A 24,657-nucleotide genomic window follows, 5' to 3' on the forward strand; every position below is an offset into this window, starting at 1 on the left:
CAATAACCACCTTTTTTTTCTTAACATTAATTAAATCGGGTAGAGACTAACAAGCTTGTGGCGTTTTAAATTGTATTTTCCGTTCGCCTCTATCCGTCAAATGATTGATCATCGACGTCGCTTTAATGCTCAATTGAGACAAAAATTGGGTAACATGTGTGCATGGCAAAACTGTTCACGCAACGTACGTTGCCTTAACTAGATAGCTACTGCCGAAAACATCGCAATGAGAGCACAAGCGCAACAAAGTTGAAGAAATGCAAACAGGAAGAATGGTTGAAAGCTTTTGATATTATTTGATAAAAGAAACGTAATACACCATCTACATATATAGCAAAACTAAGGCCATAAGATCTAATCTTTCTTAATACTAAGGCTAGAAGATAGGAAACTAATTAAACACTTTACATATAAGAGAAGATATTATGCACTAATATATTTCATATTCACACCATACGAATATAATCTTCCAATACTCCCCCTCAAGTTGGAGCACTAGGTGTTCCTATGCCCAACTTGGATTGAAGATACACAAAAGCTTCACTCCCGAGTGCCTTAGTAAAAATATCCGCCACTTGCTCCTTGCTCCGTACATGTGATGTGGAAATAGTCTTATTCATGAGATGATGTCGTACAAAATGACAATCAATTTCGATGTGTTTTGTACGATCATGAAAAACGGGATTCTTCGCAATATGGAGTGCTGCCTTGTTGTCACAATAAATATTCATTGGCTGGGAATGCTTGACTCCAAGTGACTCGAGGAAAGATTTTAGCCAAAGGAGTTCACTTGTCATGGCTACCAATGCCCTATACTCTGCCTCAGCTGTGGATTTTGACACCGTCGTCTGTTTTCGCGCATTACATGAAATAGGAGAATGACCAAGTGATACATAATATCCAGTAATCGACCTTCTTGATATCGGACAAGCTCCATAATTTGAGTCCGAATAGCCCCTCAATACCAGGTCACAGTTACAATCTATAATGATTCCTTTTCCTGGGCAGCTCTTAATGTAACGCATTGCTCGATACACTGCATCCAAGTGCTCCTGTCGCGGTGCGTGGACGAATTGGGACAAGACATGTACATCATATACTAAGTCAGGCCTCGTGATGGTCAAATAGATTAAGCGTCCCACTAGTCTTCGATATTTCATTGGATCGCCCAATAGTCGCCCTTTTGCCAACGCTAATCCATGGTTCGGTTGGATGGGAGTAATAGCTGGCTTTGCTCCTTCCATCCCAGCCTCTTTCACAATTTCCAATGCATATTTGCGTTGGCTAAGAAACAATCCCTTTGACCCGGTTGCAACTTCTATTCCCAAAAAATACTTAAGCCTTCCAAGATCTTTAACTCCAAAGCTTCGGTCAAGGAAAGCCTTTAGTCTATTACTAACTTGTTCATTATTACTTACGACAATCATGTCGTCCACATACACTAATAATCCAATGAAAATGCCATCTTTGTTGTAAGTAAATAAAGAATAATCAGCTAGTGATTGAGCGAATCCATACCTCGTTAATGAGCTAGTCAATTTTGCAAACCGGTTTTTTGAAGCCTGCTTTAAACCGTACAATGATTTCAAGAGCCTACAAACTTTCTTTGTCCCATTACTTTTAAATCCGGGTGGCAAACACATATACACCTCCTCATCTAAATCACCGTGTAGGAAGGCATTGTTTACCTCCAATTGAGCTATAAACCATCCTTTCGCCACTGCTACCGTTAGCAAACACCGTACACTCGTCATTTTGGCAACGGGTGCGAAAGTGTCATGGTAATCCACACCTTCTATTTGCGTATAACCTTGCGCTACCAATCTCCCCTTGTAGCGCTCTATTGTCCCATCTGCTTTGTGCTTCACCTTAAAAACCCACCGGCATCCAATGGTTCGTTTTCCTTCCGGCAAGTCTACCACCTTCCACGTTCTATTAACTTCCAATGCCTCTATTTCTTTGGCCATTGCTTGTCGTCATTCCTCCTTTTGTGCTGCTTCTAGATAGTTTCTTGGCTCGCGCACCGCATCAATGTTGACCAAATAATTCCTGTGATTAATAGAAAAACAATTGGTGGTGACATAATTTGCTATTGGATAACGGGTACCTTTCTTTGCGGACGTCGATTGAACTGGTGGAGTGTCTTGAGTGGGGTTTATTATACGGGTCGACTTGCAAACGTAGTCCTTCTTCCAATACGGTTCAAACTTTTCTCGTGCTCCTCGGCCAACCTGTGCACTAACTCCCACTGTCTGCTCTTGCTCTACTTGTTCGTTCTCATTGGTTTGCTCATGATTAGTGGTATTTGACTCTCGGTTCACTTCAGCATTACTTTCTTCCCTTGACTCATCAACATTTTCATTTGAAACATTGTCACTATCTTCCCTTGACTCATCCACGTTTTCATTTGAAATATGTTTGTCATGGTCAAAATTCTCTATTACCTCGTATGTGTCTGATATATTAGTTTGCACTTTCCCGTCTGAATTTGTGGAATTAATGTCGGAAAAAGGCAAAACATGCTCATAAAAGATTACATCCCTTGACTCAAAAATAGTCCGAGTTTTTAGGTCGTATACTCTCCAACCTTTCTTGCTGTGTGGGTACCCAACAAAAATACACCGCTTGCCCCTCTCATTAAATTTATCTTTCGGCCTATCCTTGTTGTGGGCATAGCATAGACTACCAAAGACTTTAACATTATCAAAAATAGGTCGTTCACCATGCAAGACTTCATAAGGAGTAAAACCACCGAGAATACGAGTTGGCGTACGATTAATTAAATATGCAGCAGTAAGAACACATTCACCCCAAAAATTAATTGGCAAATTAGCTTGGAAACGTAAGGCTCTCGCTTTTTCTAATATATGTCTATGCTTGCGCTCTACCCTACCATTTTGCTGTGGGGTGTCAATGTTACTTGTCTGAAAAATTATCCCATTCTCGCCATAATACTCTCTCATAGTCCCAGATAGAAACTCCGTTCCATTATCACTTTGCACTACTTTCACTTGTTTTCCAAATTGTGTCAAAGTCATTTTACAAAATTTCATCATAATTTTACTCACTTCTCCTTTATCACGCATCAAATAAACCCACACATTTCGACTTTTATCATCAATAATTGTGAGAAAATACTGTGCACCCGAGTGACACTTAGCATGATATGGACCCCAAATGTCACAGTGTATTAAAGCAAACAAGTCTGAACTTCTTTTATGATTAAGTTTAAAAACTGATCGTGTTTGTTTCGCTCGACAACATGCATCACAAATGTCACTGGAGTTCCATAACAAATCAACACCAACTAAATTATTGAAAAGAGATAAAGTATTGCTAGATGGGTGACCTAGTCGTTTGTGCCAAAGTCGTGTGTCTTGCTTAGCACTGGTCCGAGCTACTTGCACTTCGTCGTTCTTCAAATAATAGACCCCATCACGCTGCTCCCCGCGTCCAATCTTCATCCTCGTAGATTGGTTCTGTATAACGCAATAGTCAGTATAAAAAGTCACAACACAATAATTCTCTTTAATCAACTGTTGTACTGAAATCAGATCACAAGTTAACTTTGGGACATAGAAGACATCTTTTAGAACAAAATTATCGTTCAATACGACTTCTCCATGTTCTTGTGCCACTATGTGCGTCCCATCTGGTAAGGTCACTTTGGAAGGTGCTTCTCGTCTTATTTTTGTGATCAACTCCCTTTGTCCAGTCATGTGGTGTGAGGCACCACTATCCAATAACCAATTAATCATGTTATTATTCATACCTGCAATCTATTGATTACCGTCTGATGATTTCGCACCGAGCAAGCTACGCAACTGTGTAATTTCCTCTGCCGTGAACGAAAGCTTCTGTGTCTCTGTTTCATTCACTGTTGCTGCATTTGCTACCTGAGAAGTATTCCCTGTGCCTCTGCCACCACGTCTGTATCCACGTCGTCTGCGGCCTCGGCCCCTTCCTGGGTATTTATCAGGGTGTTTTTCCCAGCAATTATACTCGGTGTGGTAAAACTTTGTGCAGTACGTGCATCTGACTGGATCTGCATCCTTTGCTCCATTATTTGAAACGAAGCCACAACCTCTACTTTCTTCATTGTTCATCCGTGCAGCCATTGTTTTTTTTTGTGTTATTAATTGTTCTGAAAATTGCGGAAGCTTTTAATTAGGACTGAATTGCTCCTGATGCCATGAAGAAATGCAAACAGGAAGAATGGTTGAAAGTTTTTGATATTATTTGATAAAAGAAACGTAATACACCATCTACATATATAGCAAAACTAAGGCCATAAGATCTAATCTTTCTTAATACTAAGGCTGGAAGATAGGAAACTAATTAAACACTTTACATATAAGAGAAGATATTATGCACTAATATATTTCATATTCACACCATACGAATATAATCTTCCAATAAAAGTCAATGGTATTCAATACTAGTTTGAAAGCCCGTACTTCGTACGGCTTAATGACATTAAACAAGATTTGGTTTTTCTTTATGTTTAAGGCTAATATGATTTGGTTTTCTCCCCAAATCCTCTTTCTTGCGTTTGATAATCTTCTTGTCAACAAGATTATTGTCGGCATTCTAAGGTCTCGCCCTAATTCAATACTGATTGAATTTTCTCTTGGAGTTATCGGTATTTGTCAAAAAGTTCTTCTAGTTGGCTTTCAGAAGGCTTAAGCTTTTTTACGATGTAACTCGTTAATACCCAGCAGTAGATACTAGTTTTGGAACTGAATTTTTTGTGCGGCATATATTGTGCTTCTGATGTGATGTATAAATCTCTTTAGTTCATTTTGTTTGTATCGAAACAATAAAATCTGATTTGAGGAGGTAAATCAGCAGCACCAAACATTATCTCTGTAAAGTCCCTGTTGCGACCAACCAAGGAAAACAGTGGGGGAGGATGCCCATTCAGATAAGCAAACCGGAGGCGGTTGATCAGATAAACCATGCAGGCAAAGGAATAGAAGATTTTGAACCAACCGCAAGCTGGCAACTTGAGAAAGCAGGGAGTTTGACAGGGACAAATGAAGAATTGAACATCACATATCCTGAAAAATAAAAAAAAAAAAAAAAAAAACAATAAATGATAAAGAAAACAACACAAAAGAAAACAACACAGGATTAATTTTTTAAAAGCAATAAAATTTGATGAAAAATATTCTAAAACCTCGAGTAAATTTTACCGTTTACTATGAAACCTAGAGCTGCCTGGTTTTCTTTTTTCTCGACAGTAACCATTTCAACCCCACCAAAAATCTATAAAATATAATTAAAAGGCTACCCTAAAATGACTAATAGACGCCACGTAGACAAAGCCACGTAGAATCCAAAAATGCCATGTAAATGCCACGTAAATGTGAGCATTAAAACTCATTGCCACTTAATTGTCTTATTTTATAGATTTAATTCATTTTTCCATAAATTAATTTAATTTATGTAACTCTTACAAATTTACATCAGAATTTCATAATTTATAATCAATATTAACATTTTAATTGAACTTTTGTGATAAAAACATGTTAATAAATGTCACAATTTTTAAAATTGACATTTTAATTGAAATTTTGGTAATAAAACATGTTAGAGCATCTCCAATGGTTATTAGAAAGGACCTGCTTGCAATTTTAGAAAAATTTCAAGCGGGTTGCTCACCATTGGATTAGGAAAAATACGACCCGCTTGAAAGCTACACCTGCTCTACCAAGCTACATGCTTGATTTCAAGTAGCTTTCCTTTTATTGGTCGATTATTTTAAGTGGGCCAATTCAAGCTACAATTGTATGTCGCTCACCATTGGAGTGGTATCTAGCTTACAAGCAATATTGTTGAAAATTCTTATGTGGCAAAGCAAGCTACATTAACTCGTGGCTTACCATTAAAGTGATAGAAAAGTAGATCTATATACTCAACATATTCATATATAATTTAGGTTAATTTAATCATAAAATTAATTGGTGATCTTATGCATGCAAACAATAATTAATATAAAGAAGAAATCTTTATCTTACATTGGAATTTTGGTTTATTTGTGCTTTCCTCAATGGAAGAACTAAGATCCAAGTATAGGATCTCTTCCAAAGTATAATACCCAAGGCACACTCTTAATAAAATTAATATTATGTATACTAGAACAATATTAATTTAGTGATAAAATTGACCCAAAAATATTTTGTTTTGGGCTCTTAAAACCGGTTAAGAGAAAGGAGAAGAAGAAGAAAATATTTTATCTCTCTAAAATATTTTATGATGAATGAATGAATGTCACACAACAACAATTGTATATGAAAAATATAAGGCAAAAACCCTTTGTTTTTCCTTGTGAAAAACCGGGTAAGAGGAAGGGAGGGGAGCCAATGCATGCTTGAGTTTGTCTTCACAATGACAACTAGTTTGCATGGCTAGTTTTGTAGGGGAATGATTATGTTCACCACTCACATAATCAACACAATAAAACTCCCTAATACTCCCTTAATTTCGGTTTACATAGATAATATGGACTCCATATTATCTTTGTCAAAATGTCAATTTGTCTTATGTTACATGTCATATGTAACATAAATTTGTTATGTATTTTTAACATATTAAAAATCAACGTATTAATAAAAATACGTCATATACAAAAATCGACTTAGCAATTCATAATTACTTGTACCAAAATATTTTACCAATTTATAAATCACAATAACTTGTATTTATAATAATTCATTCAATTTCAATTGTTTCCTTAAACAATAATTTCATCTGAGTAATGAAACAATTCGATTACTCAGACCGTAGCTCATTTAATCAGATTATAATGAAATACGTAAATTTTACTTCCAAAATCGTCCGTCAATTTTAAATAATTTAATTGACTCGTAACGTTATACGATCAATTAATTGGTCAATTAAGAGTGTTGCCCTTTAGGTATGGCCTAGGGGATCAACTGATCACCACCGTCGCACGACAGTAATGTCAAACTCTAGTCAGCCAATCATTACCGATATGTGTGGACCAGTTGATAGTAAAAATATTATTTCCCAATTGTATTCTTTATAATGAGACTTAAACATGTGATCATCATGATCAACAGTTGTGATCGCATTATTGTTGGAGGACACATATTCCAACACTTACCATTAAAGATGCTCCTAATAAATTAAAACCTTTTATATTACTTAACATGCACCTACCATTTTTATTAACATTTTTTCCTATTTAATTCATTTTTTTAATTAAACATTATAGTAAATTGATTAAAACTCTTCATAATACTTAACACCCACCAAATTAATTAATATTTTTTCCTATCTAATTAATTTTTGTAATATAATATGTTAATAAATTGATTAGATTTCCTTATACTACTTAATACCCATAATTTTCATTAACATTTTTCCAATTTCTATGGGTTTGTCAGATAAGGAAAGAAGAAAAATCCGATTCTTCAACTTTAGATCTTCAATTTTCGATCGCGAACCTGTAAATCGTCGGACGAGAACGTCGTCGTTTTTCAAACCTGTCAAATACATCAATCAACTTTGTCAAATATGTAATTTTTCGAACGGGAACGTCGTCGTTTTTCGAACCCGTCAAAATATCAAACGATCAACAGCTTCGAATTCGTCAAAATTTCATGGTAAAAAACGCCGCAATTTTTCGAACTTGACTTCATTGAGAAAAATTTCCGTCCAAAAATATTCAAAATCTTGTACACAAACCCACGTCTAGGGAATGTGAACCTAAAAAAATCTCAACTCAAGACAAACTTTGAACGATCATTGTCAGGATGTGAGTTGAAGACATATTGGAATTACATGGCATGAAAACATGTCTCCTAAAGTCGTGATTCCATATTTCATGGTTTCAAACCAATTAATGTAAATCAATGAAAAGAATCGACCGATTTTTTTAGATGAAAAAAAAATATTATGAGTAAATTGAAAAATAGGTGAAGAAATCCCGTCGGAGGGCACCATAATTTATTAGTTTCTCCGGCAGGTCAGTGAAAGATCGTTTTTTTTTTAGCCTCAAGAGCGTGAGGCTCTGATACCATATTAGATTTCGAGAGAGTGGAAGTCATAATATACCGTAATTGTTATTGATAATAGTTCGTGGTTCGAATGATTACAATGGTACCATATTTATATAGTACCTGGAATATCTAAATCAGTTATTTTTAAGGGATACTATCATGTTAGATGACTCTTTCAAATTTCAATAATTGTTTGCTGAAAATCTAAGAAAGATTTTAGAGTTTTGAAATCCATTTTATTTCTGATTTTCACAATCGAGTAAGTTGTTTAAGTGGATTTTCTAATATAGGTTACAAAATTTCATAAAAAAATAAAAATTTCTAATTATAACGCTTAAAAGCGGTATCTTTTCAAATACTCAGAAATACGTATACTATCACTCCTCCAGTTGAGTTTCTCGAATAAATTGCTTATAATCCTAAAATATAGTCATACCTTTTGTATTAATATGTTACTCTATGCATCATCCGTTACCGTCCGCACAATAATCTGTCCACAAGTCAGTATAATTCACTCTTTAAACAATATGTACTGCTATAATAAGAAACTAAATACACCCAAATGCACAATAAATAGACAAAGATGCTCAATTTGATCACATAGCTATGACATCCACATGCATAATAATCCATTTAAATAAATAGCTAAATAAACAACGGTTTTTCTATCCTATGCCCACTAGGCATAGGATAAGAAACTTAAAAAGAAAAGAAATAAATGATATTTTTATGGGAAATTGCAATATCAATTACTTTTACTTTTATTTACAAGAAAATACATTTATTACTTTTTTTTTTGGGGTTTTATCCAATGCCTAGTGGGCATAGGTTAGAAAAACCCAATAAACAATGAACGACTAATTACAGTATAAAAGATAAAATATTCTAGCGAGAAGATCAAAACAAAAACGTGCATCAAAAGTTTAGAAAACAGTATATTTATACTTAATTTTGAAGAGGTAGCAATTGAATTGGTTTACGATTTATTGTGAACAAATATAGATAAATTTTGTTATTATTTGATTGATAGTAACAGATTTTAAAGCTATTTAGTATTATAGTCAATTGATGAACTCTAGTTCATATAGAGTTGGACAGTGCATAGAAGTGTTGTACGATTATTTTTATATCAGTTAAAAGCCTTTTTTTCCAATTTAAGTTATTTAGAATTATTTATTAATATGCGGTGTTTTGCCAATGTTGGAGACCCTGTAATCGCTCAAAAAAACTTCCTGGGATAGATAGATAGATATTGAATGACTTATTTACCGGCTCATCTATCTATATATAAGATAGCAAAATTGAGATGTAATTTTTAAAAAAAAATTTAGCAATTTTTGTTATGTATCAATTGTATCACACGATTTTTGGGAATACATTGTCTTTTTTCAGTTTTGAAAATTTTGGAACTTTGAGTCAATCACTCGAAAAGGAATCTTGATTTATTAATTATCCTAAATCAATTCAAATTATAGTTGCCTTATTATTTGATGGCTTTTAGTAATTTGCCTTTTATGTGGTGATTATTATTATTTCGGATTTATACTTTGTATTAAATAACAATAACAATTATGAGTTGAAAAATTCAGGCTTTAACACTGTCAAAATAATAGTCGTAGTTACCGAGTTTTCAGCTTAGGAAACCAATCTTCTCTATATTAATCCAGAAGCATTTCAAGCAATTTCATGCTTCCACGTCATCAATGTGAAGTTTTATTTTTATTTTTATTTTTTCCAGAAATTGAGTTAGTGGTGGGGCCTGCTGGTGTACAAATGCATTTATTTGATAAAATGTCGCGCGATTAAACACATTCGATAAAAGTCGATAATTAGTTGTATACTAATTAACTTCGTAAGATTTTGTTTACAGAAATTAATTTCATTGAGGCAATTAATTACATAATTAATTATAAAGTCCATAATTACAACTAAATATATCGTCTATTTAAATAGACTGTATTAAGGCAATAAATTTTTGACGGAACTAAGGTCTAAGAATAATATAAATACAAATGGACTTTACGCTACAACTTTTGCTGGAAAAATAGTTATACTAATAAAATTACCTATTATTATTATAAATGAAATAAAGTATAAAATATTCATGTAAATTTATTAATATATTTTAAATGTCAATTATTATATAAATGTTCTTCAAAACATACCCGTGCAATTTTGCACGGGTTGAAAACTAGTGATGATATGATTAGGAATACTATTGTTTTTTTTTTTGATAAAGATCAAACTTTTATTAAATCAAATCAAGTTCCGCCAACCTAAGGACGGGCTGAGGAAAATCAGTTACAAAGACACGTTCTTCCTCCGCATTCGAACAAATTCTAGCACAAAAGTGAGCCACCGTATTACCCACTCGCTTAACATGGGACACACCTTGAAAATCAAAAACTGTAACTAGCTCACACACCTCCCGAATGCAAAGTCCATACGGACTCCTCGTCACGACTTTCCCTCTAACAGCTCGCACAAGGTTAAGCGCATCAGACTCCAAGCTTATCCTTGTCAGCCCCTCCCGTCTTGCCACCTCCATTCCGAACAGCATTGCTTTAGCCTCCGCAATCTCAGCACTCCATCTTGCACGCTTTCTTAGACACGCGACAAAGACCACAACACCATTCTCATCCCTTCCCACAACACCCAGTCCCACCGTCGAGTCCTCAAAAATAGCGGCATCTGTATTAATCTTAACCGTCCCGACATCTGGCGGTTCCCATCCCTCCCTACTCACCCCTTCCCCCGTAACACCTCTCCCGTGGCCTTCACCTGCAATCGTCTTGTAATCAGCTACCATTCTTGCGAAACCCATGATTGTAACCTGCGGATTGCACGGTTCCTCCTCGAACAAGTACGAGTTTCGAATGGACCATAAAGCCCATACTAAAGCCAACAGCCGTCCCCTGTCCTCCTTATCAACTTGCTGCAAACCCCAAAGCATCCATTCCCAGAGAGATGTTTGTGGAGCCACACTCATAATCTCCTCAAACCCACTCTCCTCCCAATAACTTCTTGTCCATTGGCAATGAAACAGAGCGTGGAGTTCTGTCTCTCCTTCCTCCTCGCAAAAAGCACACCTATCATCGGGACAACAGTGACGACGGAATAAGTTGGCTTTTACTGCTAACATCCCCGTACATCCCCTCCAAAGAAAGTGAATAAGCTTCGGTGGTACTTTTAACCCCCACAACAACTTCCACATTCCATTCCCCGTAGCCATGCCCTGCTCGTCTGCTTCGAAATTTGGTCCCATCCCCAACCAATAACCCAACTTTACAGTGTAGTCCCCATTCCGAGTAGGCCACCAATAGAGTTGGTCATCAGGTAGATCGCTGCTTAACGGGATTTCATGAATCCTCCTAGCTTCCTCTTCCAAAAACAGAGTACTCAGGCTGTCCTCTCGCCATGAGCCACTCTCCGCATCAATAAGCTCGGCCACATACATAGACGGATTCGCTTCCAAGTTTGGATGTGGTATACTTCTCCCTCGCTCCCCTGGAAGCCAAGCATCCTCCCAAACCTTAATGGATAGCCCATTTCCCACTCTCCATTTCAGCCCATCCAGAAGAAGCGATTTTGACCCCCAAAGACTACGCCACGCAAAGCTCGGATCGTAACCTCTCCGCGCCTCAAGGATAGAAGAATGTTTGAAATATCTCGCCTTCATGACCCTCCCCACCAAAGATCCCGGGTTCGTTAGAATCCGCCAAACCTGTTTTGCCAGCAATGCTTGGTTAAAAACCCGCATATCTCTAAAGCCCATCCCACCCATGGCTTTCGGCTTACACAGCCTCTCCCACCTCCACCAATGGATCTTTCGCTGACTCTCCGAAGAACCCCACCAGAATCTAGCCATAGTCGAATGCAGCTCGTTAATTAAGCCCTCGGGAATCGCAAAGAGACTCATCATATACGTTGGGATGGCTTGAGCGACCGCCTTGATAAGTATTTCTTTCCCCGGCTTCGAGAGCATCTTTTCCTTCCACCCTTGCATTTTCTTCCACACTCGTTCCTTCAGACATGCGAATATAGCTTTTTTCGACCTCCCAATTATGGTGGGTAGCCCCAAATATTTCTCATGTCGTTCCACCTCCCGGACCCCCAACGCCGAACAGAGCTCTAACCTCGTGGCTGGTAACACCTTTTTACTAAAGACAACTTCCGATTTGGAATAGTTAATTTTCTGCCCAGAAGCTCTTTCATACTTGCTGATAATCTCAGCTATTTTCGAGCACTCTCTCAACGTTGCCCTTGCAAAAAGGATACTATCATCCGCGAAGAAAAGGTGGGAAATTCTCGGAGCTCCCCTACACACCCTCGCACCGTGAAGCACAAACCCTGTCCACCGCCTCTTTGATTAAGTACGAGAACGCATCCGCACAAATAAGGAAGAGATATGGCGATATCGGGTCGCCTTGACGTAAGCCTCTACTTGGCCGCACCACACCCGAAGCTTTACCATTAATGAGGAAGGAATGAGACACCGTCGAAACACAATTCATGATCCTATTTCTCCAAACAGCTGAAAAACCCATCCGCCGCATCACTTCATCAAGGAATACCCATTCCACCCGATCATAAGCCTTACTCATATCGAGTTTTAATGCAATAGTACCCTGCCTCCCCTCCCCATTACGTTTCATTGAGTGAAAATTTTCGAACGCAATTAACGCATTGTCCGTAATGAGTCTACCAGGTGTGAATGCACTTTGGTTTTCCGAAATAAAGTTATTCAAGAAAGGCTTCAACCGGTTCGCCAAAGTCTTCGAGATGAGTTTGTATACCACATTACATAGGCTTATGGGTCTATACTCCGTGATCTTCCGTGGTGAGGCACACTTCGGTATTAGAACCACATTGGTCGAGTTAACTTTGTCCATACCACCTCTACCATCCCACCAGTCACGGACAAACCTACACAAATCCGGCCCCACAACCCCCCAATAACGCTGGTAAAAAAGAGCGTGCATACCATCCGGGCCAGGCGCTTTATGTGGATGCATACTGAACAAAGCCTTCTTAACCTCTTCATCGCTCAACGGACTATCCAATATGCTGTTCATATCCTCCGACACAACATTTGGAATGCAATGCAGAATCTCGTCAAAATCCGAGGGATTACTAGTACAAAACAGGTCAGTAAAATAATGTTCAATAACCCTTGATATATCAGTTTCCTCCGTACACCAGCCGCCTTCTTCATTCTCAATTCCATTGATTGCATTCCGTTTTCTCCGCTGCTTGGCTTTATGATGAAAATAACTCGTGTTCTTGTCTCCATCGCGTAATTCACACTTCCGGGCTCGCGTGTACCAGTATGTCTCAACTTGTCTACGCAACTCATCAATCTCCTTCACCGTCTCCCTACACCGAGCCAGCATGTCCGCAGATGGCGGTTGCTTCTGCCAAAACAACAGGTCAGCCTCCTTATCGCGAAGCCTCTTCTTCACGTCCCCAAAGCGCCTTCTCGCCCACTCCGCCAATTTCACCCCACACATTTGCACCTTCCTGGGAACGTCCTCCCCTATCCCCTCCTCCCATGCTTCCTTCACAACCCCTTCGCACTGATCATCTCCTACCCAAAAAGGCTCGAACCTGAAACCCCGACCTCCCCTTTGACTTGTCTCTCTTCTTCCTTAATTATAATGGCTGCGTGGTCTGAGGAATAGATAGGAAAATGTTGAACAAAAGCTCTAGGAAAAAGGTATCTCCACTCCATTGTAGCCAAAGCCCTATCTAGCCTTTCTCGAATCATAGTTTCAGCGGTAAGACCCCTTTGCCACGTAAATATGTTGCCCTTATACCCCATATCCTGAAGAGCGCAATCATCAAGAGCTTCTCGGAACGCATCCATCTGTCTCTCCCCCCTTATCACCCCCCCTTCCTTCTCTTGCCCACTAAGAATTTCATTAAAATCACCGAAAAAAACCATAGGCACCCGGCTGCCATTATACGCATACCTGAGCAGCTCCCAAGTCTTGTGTTTATTCCCCGTCTCCGGCCACCCATAAACCCCAACTGCTCGCCAGAGAGGAGCATTCGACGCATCTAACACTTCAACCATCACATGGTTATTATTATATGAAATTAACTGAGCATTTACATCCCTCCACCAGAAACCTAAACCTCCCGACCTCCCCCTACTACTTATACAAATACCCGACGAAAAACCACAACTATTTCGGATTTTCTCCAACTCCCTCGCACTCATCATTGTCTCCATAACGAAGACAATGTTTGGGCATTCCCTCCAACACCAATCTCGGAGGGTGCCAACCGTCAAGGGATTGCCCAACCCTTGACAGTTCCAACTGAATATTTTCATTGCTGTTCGCGGTGCTGGTCATCGCCAGTCACCGCTACTTTCAGAAATGTATCATTCTCGTTCTCCCTACTACACCATCTCTTACTCTGACCTGCCTCATCAACACTATCACCACTCCCCACTTCACCCTCTCTGCTTCTCTTACAACCCGCACCATGTCCCTGCACACACGCCTTCTTTTCCGTCCCATTCCTCCTCCCCCAGTCCCTCTTAACCTTTATAAACTTCCTGGCCATAGCACGGCTATTCGTGCCCGCATGAGCCCTTGAACCTCTCATATTATCAGCATCATTTACCCTCTTATCGCTGGCTCTGGGTAAACTCTCCTCCTCCTTTCTCGTCACCATTCCCATCCCCCTTCCTTCACATCCCTCTTGCAACCCCTCGTCCCCTTTAATTCCTATCCCCCTCAGCATCTCCACCATTCTATCCAACTCCTCCTCCTCCTTCAGTTGTTCATCTTTCTCGGGAAACAGTTGTTTTGCGCAGGCTCCCCTCCCCCCTTCGCCCCCATCAGAACGTCTCGCCACACGCCAAGGTGAAGCTTTCAACCAGTCCCCGTATCTCCTATCCTCTCCTATTCTTCCTTTCCTTTCTCCACAATCTTTCTCTCCATGTCCCATGCATCCACACACATAACAGAACAAAGGTAAACCCTCATAACTAAGTCGAACTGTCCAAACCTTGCCCCCCTTCCCTCGGAGCTTTAAGTTGTCTAAGAGCGGTTTACGCACATCCACTACCACCTTAATTCGCATAGATCGATTGATTTCTGGGTTAGCGGAATTGTCAACCTCCACAAACGTACCCACCGTGTTCCCAATATTGATGGCATTTTCAGCATTAAGACGTTCAACAATAGGAAGGTTATAGATTCGCACCCAAAGGGGAGAAAAGAATAAGGGTACCTCTGACGGGATAGCATCCTCTCGCAAATCTGCCATAATAAAAACATGCCGCTCAAAGTGCCACGGTTGCTCCTCTAACACCCGTTTCTTGTCCTCCTCACTCCTGAATTTAAACGTGATCAGTTTCATCTGTTTATCAACCACCTCCCCAATAACCTTCTCCTTCGTTTTCCATGCCCTAATCATGGTGTCAATTAGGGCTTTCTGGTTAACGTTTCGTTCCGTCCATAATCGCCCCACAATGCAAAGCCCAGCCTTCTCCTCTTCCTCCGGTGACGCTCCCACCCACTCTAGCACTTTTTCCATCTCTTCTGCGTCCTCCTCCAAAGTCTCATTACACGGTCCATTGAGATCCAACGTATTTTGTGATAATTGTTTTGTCATGATGTTAAAGAATAAAGAAAAGGAACTCTATGAATGATTGGAATCGAATGATTGCAAGCCTGACAATCAGGGGCAAAACCTAGGTAGAAACCCTAGGGGCCACACCCTCCCAAGGAAACCCTAGAGGGAACTCATCTTGTAAAGTATTATTTTTAGATGGAAAGAAAGAAGATGTATTAGGAATACTATTGTTTGTAATAATTTGTAATTGTATTTTTTTATTAGGAAGTTATTTCCAGAGGAGTCCACCTTAAACAATATAAATAAGCAGTAAGGATCCTCTGTCCCACTTTTGTGTCCCATTGTGTGTGTCACTCCACTCACCTTTTGACACATCACTTGTTGCAAAATAAAATATTGCAATAATTATATTAATTTGTTGATGTGTTAGAAGATGATTGGATTGGTACATGCATTGGGACACCAAATGGGACAGAGGATCCCCACTCATAAATAAGAGATTAATCTCTTACTAGTTTAGACCCCGTGCATATTATATGCACGCTACTTAAAGTTTAATATTTTTATAAAATTAATTATATAATATGGTATCTTATAATTGTTTTCATTTCTCATCATTGTATTTTGCTTTGATAAATAAAAGATAGAACTGAAAATTGGTCAAGAGAATTGAGTAATGAATTGAAATATATTTTAATGAAAATATTTTTTATAGCATAAAGCTAATGAGTTTCATTTTATATATATTTTTTTTCAATTTTTTTGATCACGAAAGTAATAACAACGATTTCTAGTTTTGGTTTTATATAGAATATAGGTCAATTCATCATCTAATAATCGGATCAATAAAAGATATAGCAATTTATAGTTTTATATCAATTTTATTTATTTTAATTAATATATTATAGGTTAGAATTTAGTGAAAATAGTATAATTTGATGAAAAGATTAATTTTAATGAAAATATAACAGATGAATTTTTAATTTTTAGTTTCCTTATTTAGTGAATTAACATAATTATCATTAGTTTCCTTTTTTGAGAATATGATTTTTGGCGGGAAAATGATAGAAATCACCTATTCTTTTAGTAGATAGAGATTTTCATAAGAATATTTATTTACCTCAATACAATACAACAAAATACCCCAAGGTCTCCGTTTCCAAGCAGCGTGGATGTGCCACTCGAAGTTCTCTGAATTTGTTAAATCCAATTGGTGAAATGATTATCCCCTTATACCGTTTGTCTTCGATTTTGCTGAGCAACTTCAAAATTGGAATAAGACGGTTTTTGGTAATATTTTTGATCCTAAGAAGAGTTTGGAAAGGCGTCTTTTGGGAGTACAGAATAAATTATCACGAGGGGGTCCCAATTATCTTCTGAAGTATGAATTCAAACTGAAACAAAGACTTGATGAAGTTCTTAAGCAAGAAGAAATTCTTTGGTTTCAGAAGTCAAGGATAGAATCGATGAATACAAGATTTTTCCATATCAGCACTGTTATTCGGAGAAAACATAATCGGATTGAGGGTCTTCGAGATCAAAACGGGAATTGGAATTTTGAATGCAAGCGATGTCAAAAGCTTGTTTTTAAATTTCTTCAAAGCCTCTTTTGCTGGTCAAATATCTACGATTCATTTAGGGGTAGCTTTGGGACTCTTCCCTGAGCTTACATCGGAGGAATGTATGAAACTAGACTGAGATTACACGGTATCTGAAGTCCAATGTGCCCTAAATCAAATGTCACCGTATAAATCTCCGGGACCCGATGGTTTTCAAGCCGTGTTTTACCAAACACAGTGGGATACAGTATCACCGAGTCTCTGTGACATGATATTCCGGGTACTCCACAACAATTCTTTCCCTGAAGGTCTAGGTGATGCTTTTATTGCACTCATCCCGAAAGTGGATCACCCTCATTCAGCATCACATTTTCGCCCAATTGGTTTGTGCAATGTGTCATTCAAAATCATCACCAAAATGATTGTCAACCAGCTCAAGTCTGTTTTACCAGTTTTAATCAGCCCAATGCAATGCAGCTTCGTACCAAAGAGACAAATATCGGATAATATTATTTTGGTCCAAGAAGTACTCCACTCGATGAGGAGTAAAAAGGGGAAGAAGGGGTTCATGGCTATTAAACTCGATTTGGAGAAAGCCTATGATCGTCTCGAATGGCCCTTTATTGAACATACTCTTGGTGACATGAAATTACCAAGCAAAATGGTAAAGACGATCATGAATTGCATTAAATCGTCTACTCTCAATGTGTTATGGAATGGAGAGCGTACTGAAAATTTCTCACCCACGAGAGGAATACGGCAAGGGGGTCTGCTTTCTCCGTACATCTTCACTATGTGCATGGAGAAGTTGAGTCAATTGATTGAATTTGCATATCGTATTGATGACTGGAAGGGGTTTCGGACGAGTGAAGAAGGCCCGACTTTAACGCATCTTTTTTTCGCGGATGACATAATTTTATTTGGTGAAGCCTCGATGTTCCAAGCCACGGTTATCAAGAAATGCCTTGATGACTTCTGCAAGGCCTCGGGTCAGAAAGTTAGTCTCGAAAAATCAAGGATTTTCTTCTCCCCAAATACTGATGAGGACGTAGCATTGAGTGTCTCGGGAATTTTGAACATTGCTACAACTGATGATCTTGGTATGTACCTCGGAATGCCAACAATCAATGGTCGGGTAACCAAGGATACTTTTGAGTACATTGTTCAGAAAATTGATAAAAGATTGACAGGTTGGAAGGCGAAGCATATTTCATTGGCGGGTAGGGCGACTTTAATACAATCCACTCTTTCGACTATACCCACATATGCCATGCAATCAGCTCGCCTACCCCATTCAACCTGTGACGACATTGACAAGAAGGTGAGGAGGTTTCTATGGGGCGGTGTCCAATCTAAGCGCGGGCTGAGTTTGGTTTCCTGGGATATGTGACGAAGGGGAAGGATGCGGGAGGTTTGGGTTTGCGATCAATGAGGCAAGTCAATGTGGCATTCATGGCAAAACTTGGTTGGCGCATGCTGATGGAACCTAATGCACTCTGGGCGAGAGTACTCCGACACAAATATTGCAAAGAACGGAGCGATATTAATATGTTTAAAGCTAAGAATTCGAGTTCTAATGTGTGGAAAGGCATAGTAGAGGCTGCTGACACTTTAAAAAATGGTTTGAGCTCTTCAATTGGGAATGGAAGAAAGACCTTATTTTGGCTGCATCGATGGGCCTTGGACCATCCCCTTGAAGAACTCTCATTGATCGAAATACTGAATCAGGTGCGTGATTTTTCTGTTGATCAAATGTGGAACGAAACAACGGGTTGGAACTGGGAACTTTTCGCGGAATTTCTGCCGGATGAGATACTCCAAACAATTGCTTCCTTTGATGTAGTGAATGAAATTGAAAATGATGATGTTCTAATGTTCTATATTGGTCACAAACGCCATCAGGTCAATTCACCATTAAGTCGGCAATACGCCTAATTCGTAATGACTTCGAGGATGAACGTGAACCCTTTTGGAAGCTCCCTTGGAAAACATGGGTATGTACCTCAGAAAATTCGACTTTTCCTTTGGTTGTTACTTCATGACCGAATAATGTCGAATACCAATCGTGCGAGACGGGGTTTCATTGATGATCCAAGTTGCATTGTGTGTGGAGGAAGTGAGGAATCATCCATTTGTAGAGAATTGATTATAATTGGATGATTATTATTAACATTAAGCATTGTATTTATACAAGAGAGCACACAACCCTAATCCTTGATAGACAAGCTAACTATCTTACAGAATATGGAAAATACAATCTATATAAGATAACTAAAGATACAATAAATAATTACAAGATATTTACGTATTATCCTTAACACGCTCCCGCAAGATGGACTGTCCTTGGACAAGGCCAATCTTGGAAACCAGTGAAGAAAAACGAGCACGAGCTAGGGGTTTCGTTAAAGCGTCAGCGAGTTGATCGTCCCCCGAAACATGTTGTACCCGAAGAGTCCCTTGTTGAACCCGTTCGCGAACAAAATGAAAGGCCAAAGCAACGTGCTTCATACGGGAGTGAAAAACGGGATTGGCAGCATAATTGGTTGCACTTAAGTTATCACAATATATCACCGGAGGAGTAACAGAGGTCACATGTAGTTCATAAAGAAGAGATTGAACCCATATAAGTTCCGAGGTAGTATCAGCTATGGCCCGGAACTCAGCCTCCGTAGATGAACGAGCAAGGGCTCGTTGCTTCTTAGAAGACCAAGAAACGGGATTACGACCAAGGTAAATGACAAAACCAGTAGTGGATACATAATCCGCCTTATCACCCGCAAGATCAGCATCACAAAATGCATGAAGAAGCGGAGGACTCGAGCGATGAAGCATAATGCCGTGAGAAATGGAGCCTTTCAAGTAGCGTAAAAGACGCTTCAAGGCAGACCAATGGGGAAGCCGTGGAGCCTGCATAAATTGTGCTAACTTGTTGACAGCAAAGGAAATATCCGGACGGGTTAGTGACAAATATTGCAAGCTACCAACAATAGCTCGATAATCCGTGACATTGGGAATGAAGTCACCAGCATCTTTACGCAAGAAGCAATCAGAAGCAAGAGGAGTAGGCAGCGGTTTAGCATCTAACATTTTATGACGATCAAGCAAATCATAAATGTATTTCCTTTGAGATAAAAATAAACCAGAGGCCATGGGACGGACTTCAACACCAAGAAAATAAGACAACGGACCCAAATCTTTGAGAGAAAACCGAGAAGCAATGTGAGAAATAAAGGTATTAAGAGAAGATAAACACGGACCAAGAACAACAATATCATCAACATAGACAAGTAAGTAAATAGGGGAGGACGAGTGATGGAGTATGAATAGTGAGGGATCAGCAAGAGACCCTTTGAAACCGTAGGACAGTAAGTAAGATTTTAATTCAGTGTACCACGCCCGAGGTGCCTGTTTCAGGCCGTATATGGCTTTGGAAAGTTGGCAGACATGGGACGGGCACGTTTGATCAATGAACCCAGGAGGTTGCTCCATGAACATGGTTTCTGTAAGAGTTCCTTGAAGGAAGGCATTGTTGACATCCAATTGACGGAGATGCCAACCTTTAGTAACTGCAAGAGAAAGCAACACACGAATCGTAGTAGGTTTGACAACGGGACTAAAAGTTTCTGAAAAATCAATACCTGCACGTTGATGAAATCCCTTAGCTACGAGTCGAGCCTTAAATTTGTCGATGGTATTGTCTGGACGATATTTGACACGATAAACCCATTTGCACCCCACAACATTTTGAGAGGAAGAACGTGGGACAAGAGACCATGTTTGGTTGCGAATGAGTGCATCATACTCATCCTGCATAGCTGCGCGCCACCGGGAGTCAAGGAGAGCTTGTTTGGTGGTAGTGGGAAGAGAGGGAGTTTGGGTAAGGGTTAGGAGTTTGGCATATTTAGGATTAGGCTTTCTGATGTTGTTCATAAGACGGGTAGTAGTGGTACATGGAGGAGGAGGGGGGGTGGGGGAGAATGGGAAGGAGGAGAAGGTTGGGCAGCAGGTGTGGCAGGGGAGGCAGCAGGTGTGGCAGGGGAGGCATTCTGAGTTGGCGAGGTAGGGGTGGCAGGGGAAGCAGGGGATGAGGGATCCGTGGGGTCAGCAGGAGAAGGGGAGGAGGTGGGTGTGAGGATGGGCAAGGATAGGGTGCACCACTGCTGTACAGTGGGCAACGGCTGAGACGAGGAGGAAGGAGGGTAAGAAGGGAACTCGTGCTCAAAGAATTTTACATGTCGAGAAGTGTAAATTTTCTTTGAGACGGGTTCAAAACAGTGATAGGCAGATTGAGAGGAAGAATAGCCAATGAAGATACATGGTGCGGAGCGGGGAGAGAGTTTGTGAGAAGCATAAGGCCGTAGCCATGGATAACAGAGGCAACCAAAGGAGCGCAATTTGGCATAATTGGGTAAATGATTGAAGAGACGGAAGAATGGAGAGTCATTGTTGAGAGTGGGAGTGGGAAGGCGATTTATTAGGTAGGCAGCCGTAACAAACGCGAAGGACCAGAGTGAAGAAGGAAGGCGAGCATGATGAAGTAATGCGAGACCCGTTTCAACTATATGACGGTGTCTTCGTTCCGCAAAACCATTATGCTCGGGAGTGTGTGGTGGCGAAGTGAGATGGGAAATGCCATCATTGAGAAGAGAGGGAGTTAATTTGATATATTCCCCACCATTATCGGAGTAAAGACGTAATATGGGGAGATTGAAATATTTTTCCACAAGAGACCGAAAGCGATTAAACGTAGGTGCGGTGTCGGATTTTTGTTTAAGCGGATACAACCATATATAATGAGTGAAATGATCAATGAATATGACATAATATTTGAAACCATCGATTGAGGATACGGGAGAGGTCCATACATCGGAGTAAATTAAATCAAGAGGAGCGGAAGACGTAAGAGAATTGAAATTAAATGGTAACTTATGACTTTTATTGATCTCACAAGAATTGCAGGGACGATTAAAGGAAGTACTAGTAATTAAATTTTGACGACAAATATTAGAAAATATATTGTGAGATGGATGCCCAAGACGATGATGCCACGGCACGGGTGTGGAAGCAAGACCGACATGAGCTTGAGGGATAGAAGGCGTCCATTCATATACGCCAGAGCTAAGAGGACCTTGGAGGAGCGGAGCTGTCTGCGAGGGAACCTTTAATGAAAAAGAGGAAGAGGAAAATTCAAGTAAGAGATCGTTATCTTTGCAAAGTTGTGAGATAGAAATTATTTTGCGAGAGATTGAAGGAACATATAACACATTATTAAAGTGTAAGGTAAGGGAAGGAGAAATAGTGATAGAAAAAGAACCTATATGAGAGATGGGTAAGGATGAACCGTCCCCAATAATGAGTTCATCAGTACCGTCATATGGGGCGTGCAGCGAGAGAGTGTTGAGGTCATTAGTTATGTGATGAGTAGCGCCGCTATCCAATAAATAGGATGACGGGTTGGCAGAGGAGGCAGCCATAGCCGTGTGGGCTTGAGGGCGCTGCTGTTTAGAGCGAGGAGGAGGTTGAGGGAACACAACATTGGGGAATTTGGTCTTAAAGTCGACACAGTTAGAGAGGTAGTGACCTGTGTAGCGACACCACTGGCAAGTGCCGCGAAAGGTAGTTGAGGGAGAGGGTGTGGGAAGCAGACCTGCAGTTTTGGTGGAGACAGGGCGGTTGGAATTAGGACGGTAGGAGGCAGCATTAACAGTAAAGGGTAGAGGAGAGGAGGAGGGGGCAGAGGCAGGGATATGGGCAAGGTTGAGCTCGTGATTGAGGAGCTTTTCATGGAGGGCTTCGAGAGTAATGGGTGTGTCACGAGCACGAACCGCCTCAATCACCGGTTGATAGGTTTTGTAGTCAAGGCCACGGAGGACCTTGTCCACAACATCTTCAATATCCATTGTTTTGCCAAGAAGGGCAAGCTCATTGACACAAGCAGTTATGTCATGCATATAGGTGGCGATTGAGCGGTCAGATTTGGTAATATTGTCGAAACGATTTTTCATTTGGAGCAAGTGACCACGAGAGGGATTGGCATAGGTAGTCTCTAGGATAGTCCACACCTCGCGAGAGGTGGTGGCTTTCAGAACAAGTGGGGAGACATCCGAGTGGAGGGTACCAAGCAGTGCTCCTTTGAGGAGACTATCTTGGCGCTTCCAGGTGGCGAATTTGGGGTTGGGATTTGTTTTGGAGTCGGTGGTGACAGTAGCAGCAGGGGCAGGATGGGAACCATCGACAAACTTGAGGAGATCGAAGCCATAGAGGAGATCAGCAACCTGCGTTTTCCAGGCACGGTAAGTTTTGGAGGTGAGTTGAGTGCAGGAGGCAAAGTTTATGAGAATGAAGGGAGAGGTGGGCTCATGGGGGTTTGGGATTGAAACACCAGAATTAGCCATGAGAGAAAAAAAAAACGGAGATTAGGGTTGTAGAAGAAAGATAACAGCCTAGGATGTAAGGCTTGATACCATGTAGAGAATTGATTATAATTGGATGATTATTATTAACATTAAGCATTGTATTTATACAAGAGAGCACACAACCCTAATCCTTGATAGACAAGCTAACTATCTTACAGAATATGGAAAATACAATCTATATAAGATAACTAAAGATACAATAAATAATTACAAGATATTTACGTATTATCCTTAACACCATTCACTTACTACGTGATTGTGTGGAAGCAAGAAAGATTTGGGATTTGTTCTCATCGAGTTTGCCATCCATGTTTTTCGAAGGGGACTCAGTAAATCATTGGGTTATTGCTAACCTTTCTGCAAAAAATGTCAGGGGATCGGACTCATGGCCGTCTTGCTTTGCTATAGCAGTAAGGTGGATTTGGAGGTGGCGTAATTGTCGCATTTTTAATAGATTGGATGACATACCAGAGAACATCTTCACGTTCCTTATGCAAAGACTATGGGAAGTTCGAAAGGCCAAGGAATCGACGGACCTTCTCGCAGATCAACACACGAACCAATATAAAGATATCTTTGTTCGATGGGTAGCTCCTCCGGATGGATGGTTAGTTCTTAACATAGACGGGGCATCGAAAGGAAATCCCGGATTATCAGGGGCAGGTGGAATATTTCGGGATTCTACAGGTCAAATGATTGTGGCGTTTACGGAGAGCTTGGGCATAGCGACAGTGACTAGGGCGGAGTTAATGGCTCTTAGAGAGGATTACTTATTGCTCGATAAAGACAGTTTAATCGGTTTATCATTCAAACTGACTCGAAAGTGGTGATCAGTTTACTACAATCGGAAGACACGTCCTCATCGGCCCATACTCCTTTGGTTAACATATGCAAATGCTTCCTTAATGATCACCCATGGAGAGTGAAGGTTCATCACATCTATAGAGAGGCGAATGCTTGGGCGGATTGGCTTGCGAATCGAGGCGGGGTTCAAGGACAACATCTCATGATTTGGGAGCCAGGGGATACCCCAGTGTCGCTTCTTCGTTTTATGCAACACTAGTT

At 40.0% G+C, this 24,657-nt stretch overlaps 1 protein-coding gene across 1 annotated transcript; it reads right to left on the minus strand.

Annotated features, from left to right (window-relative positions):
• Positions 1 to 13,614: 13,614 nt before the first annotated feature.
• Positions 13,615 to 14,364, minus strand: LOC141641852 (uncharacterized). The gene has a single exon (XM_074450499.1). It carries the CDS (start codon positions 14,362 to 14,364, stop codon positions 13,615 to 13,617), a length of 750 nt encoding a protein of 249 aa, XP_074306600.1.
• Positions 14,365 to 24,657: the final 10,293 nt, after the last annotated feature.

This window comes from Silene latifolia, chromosome 2 (assembly GCF_048544455.1).
Source record: "Silene latifolia isolate original U9 population chromosome 2, ASM4854445v1, whole genome shotgun sequence".
Lineage (NCBI taxonomy): Eukaryota > Viridiplantae > Streptophyta > Magnoliopsida > Caryophyllales > Caryophyllaceae > Silene > Silene latifolia.

Coding starts and splice junctions, on each gene's coding strand:
- LOC141641852 (XM_074450499.1), bottom strand. CDS start 14,364: ATGAAAATATTCAGTTGGAACTGTCAAGGGTTGGGCAATCCCTTGACG.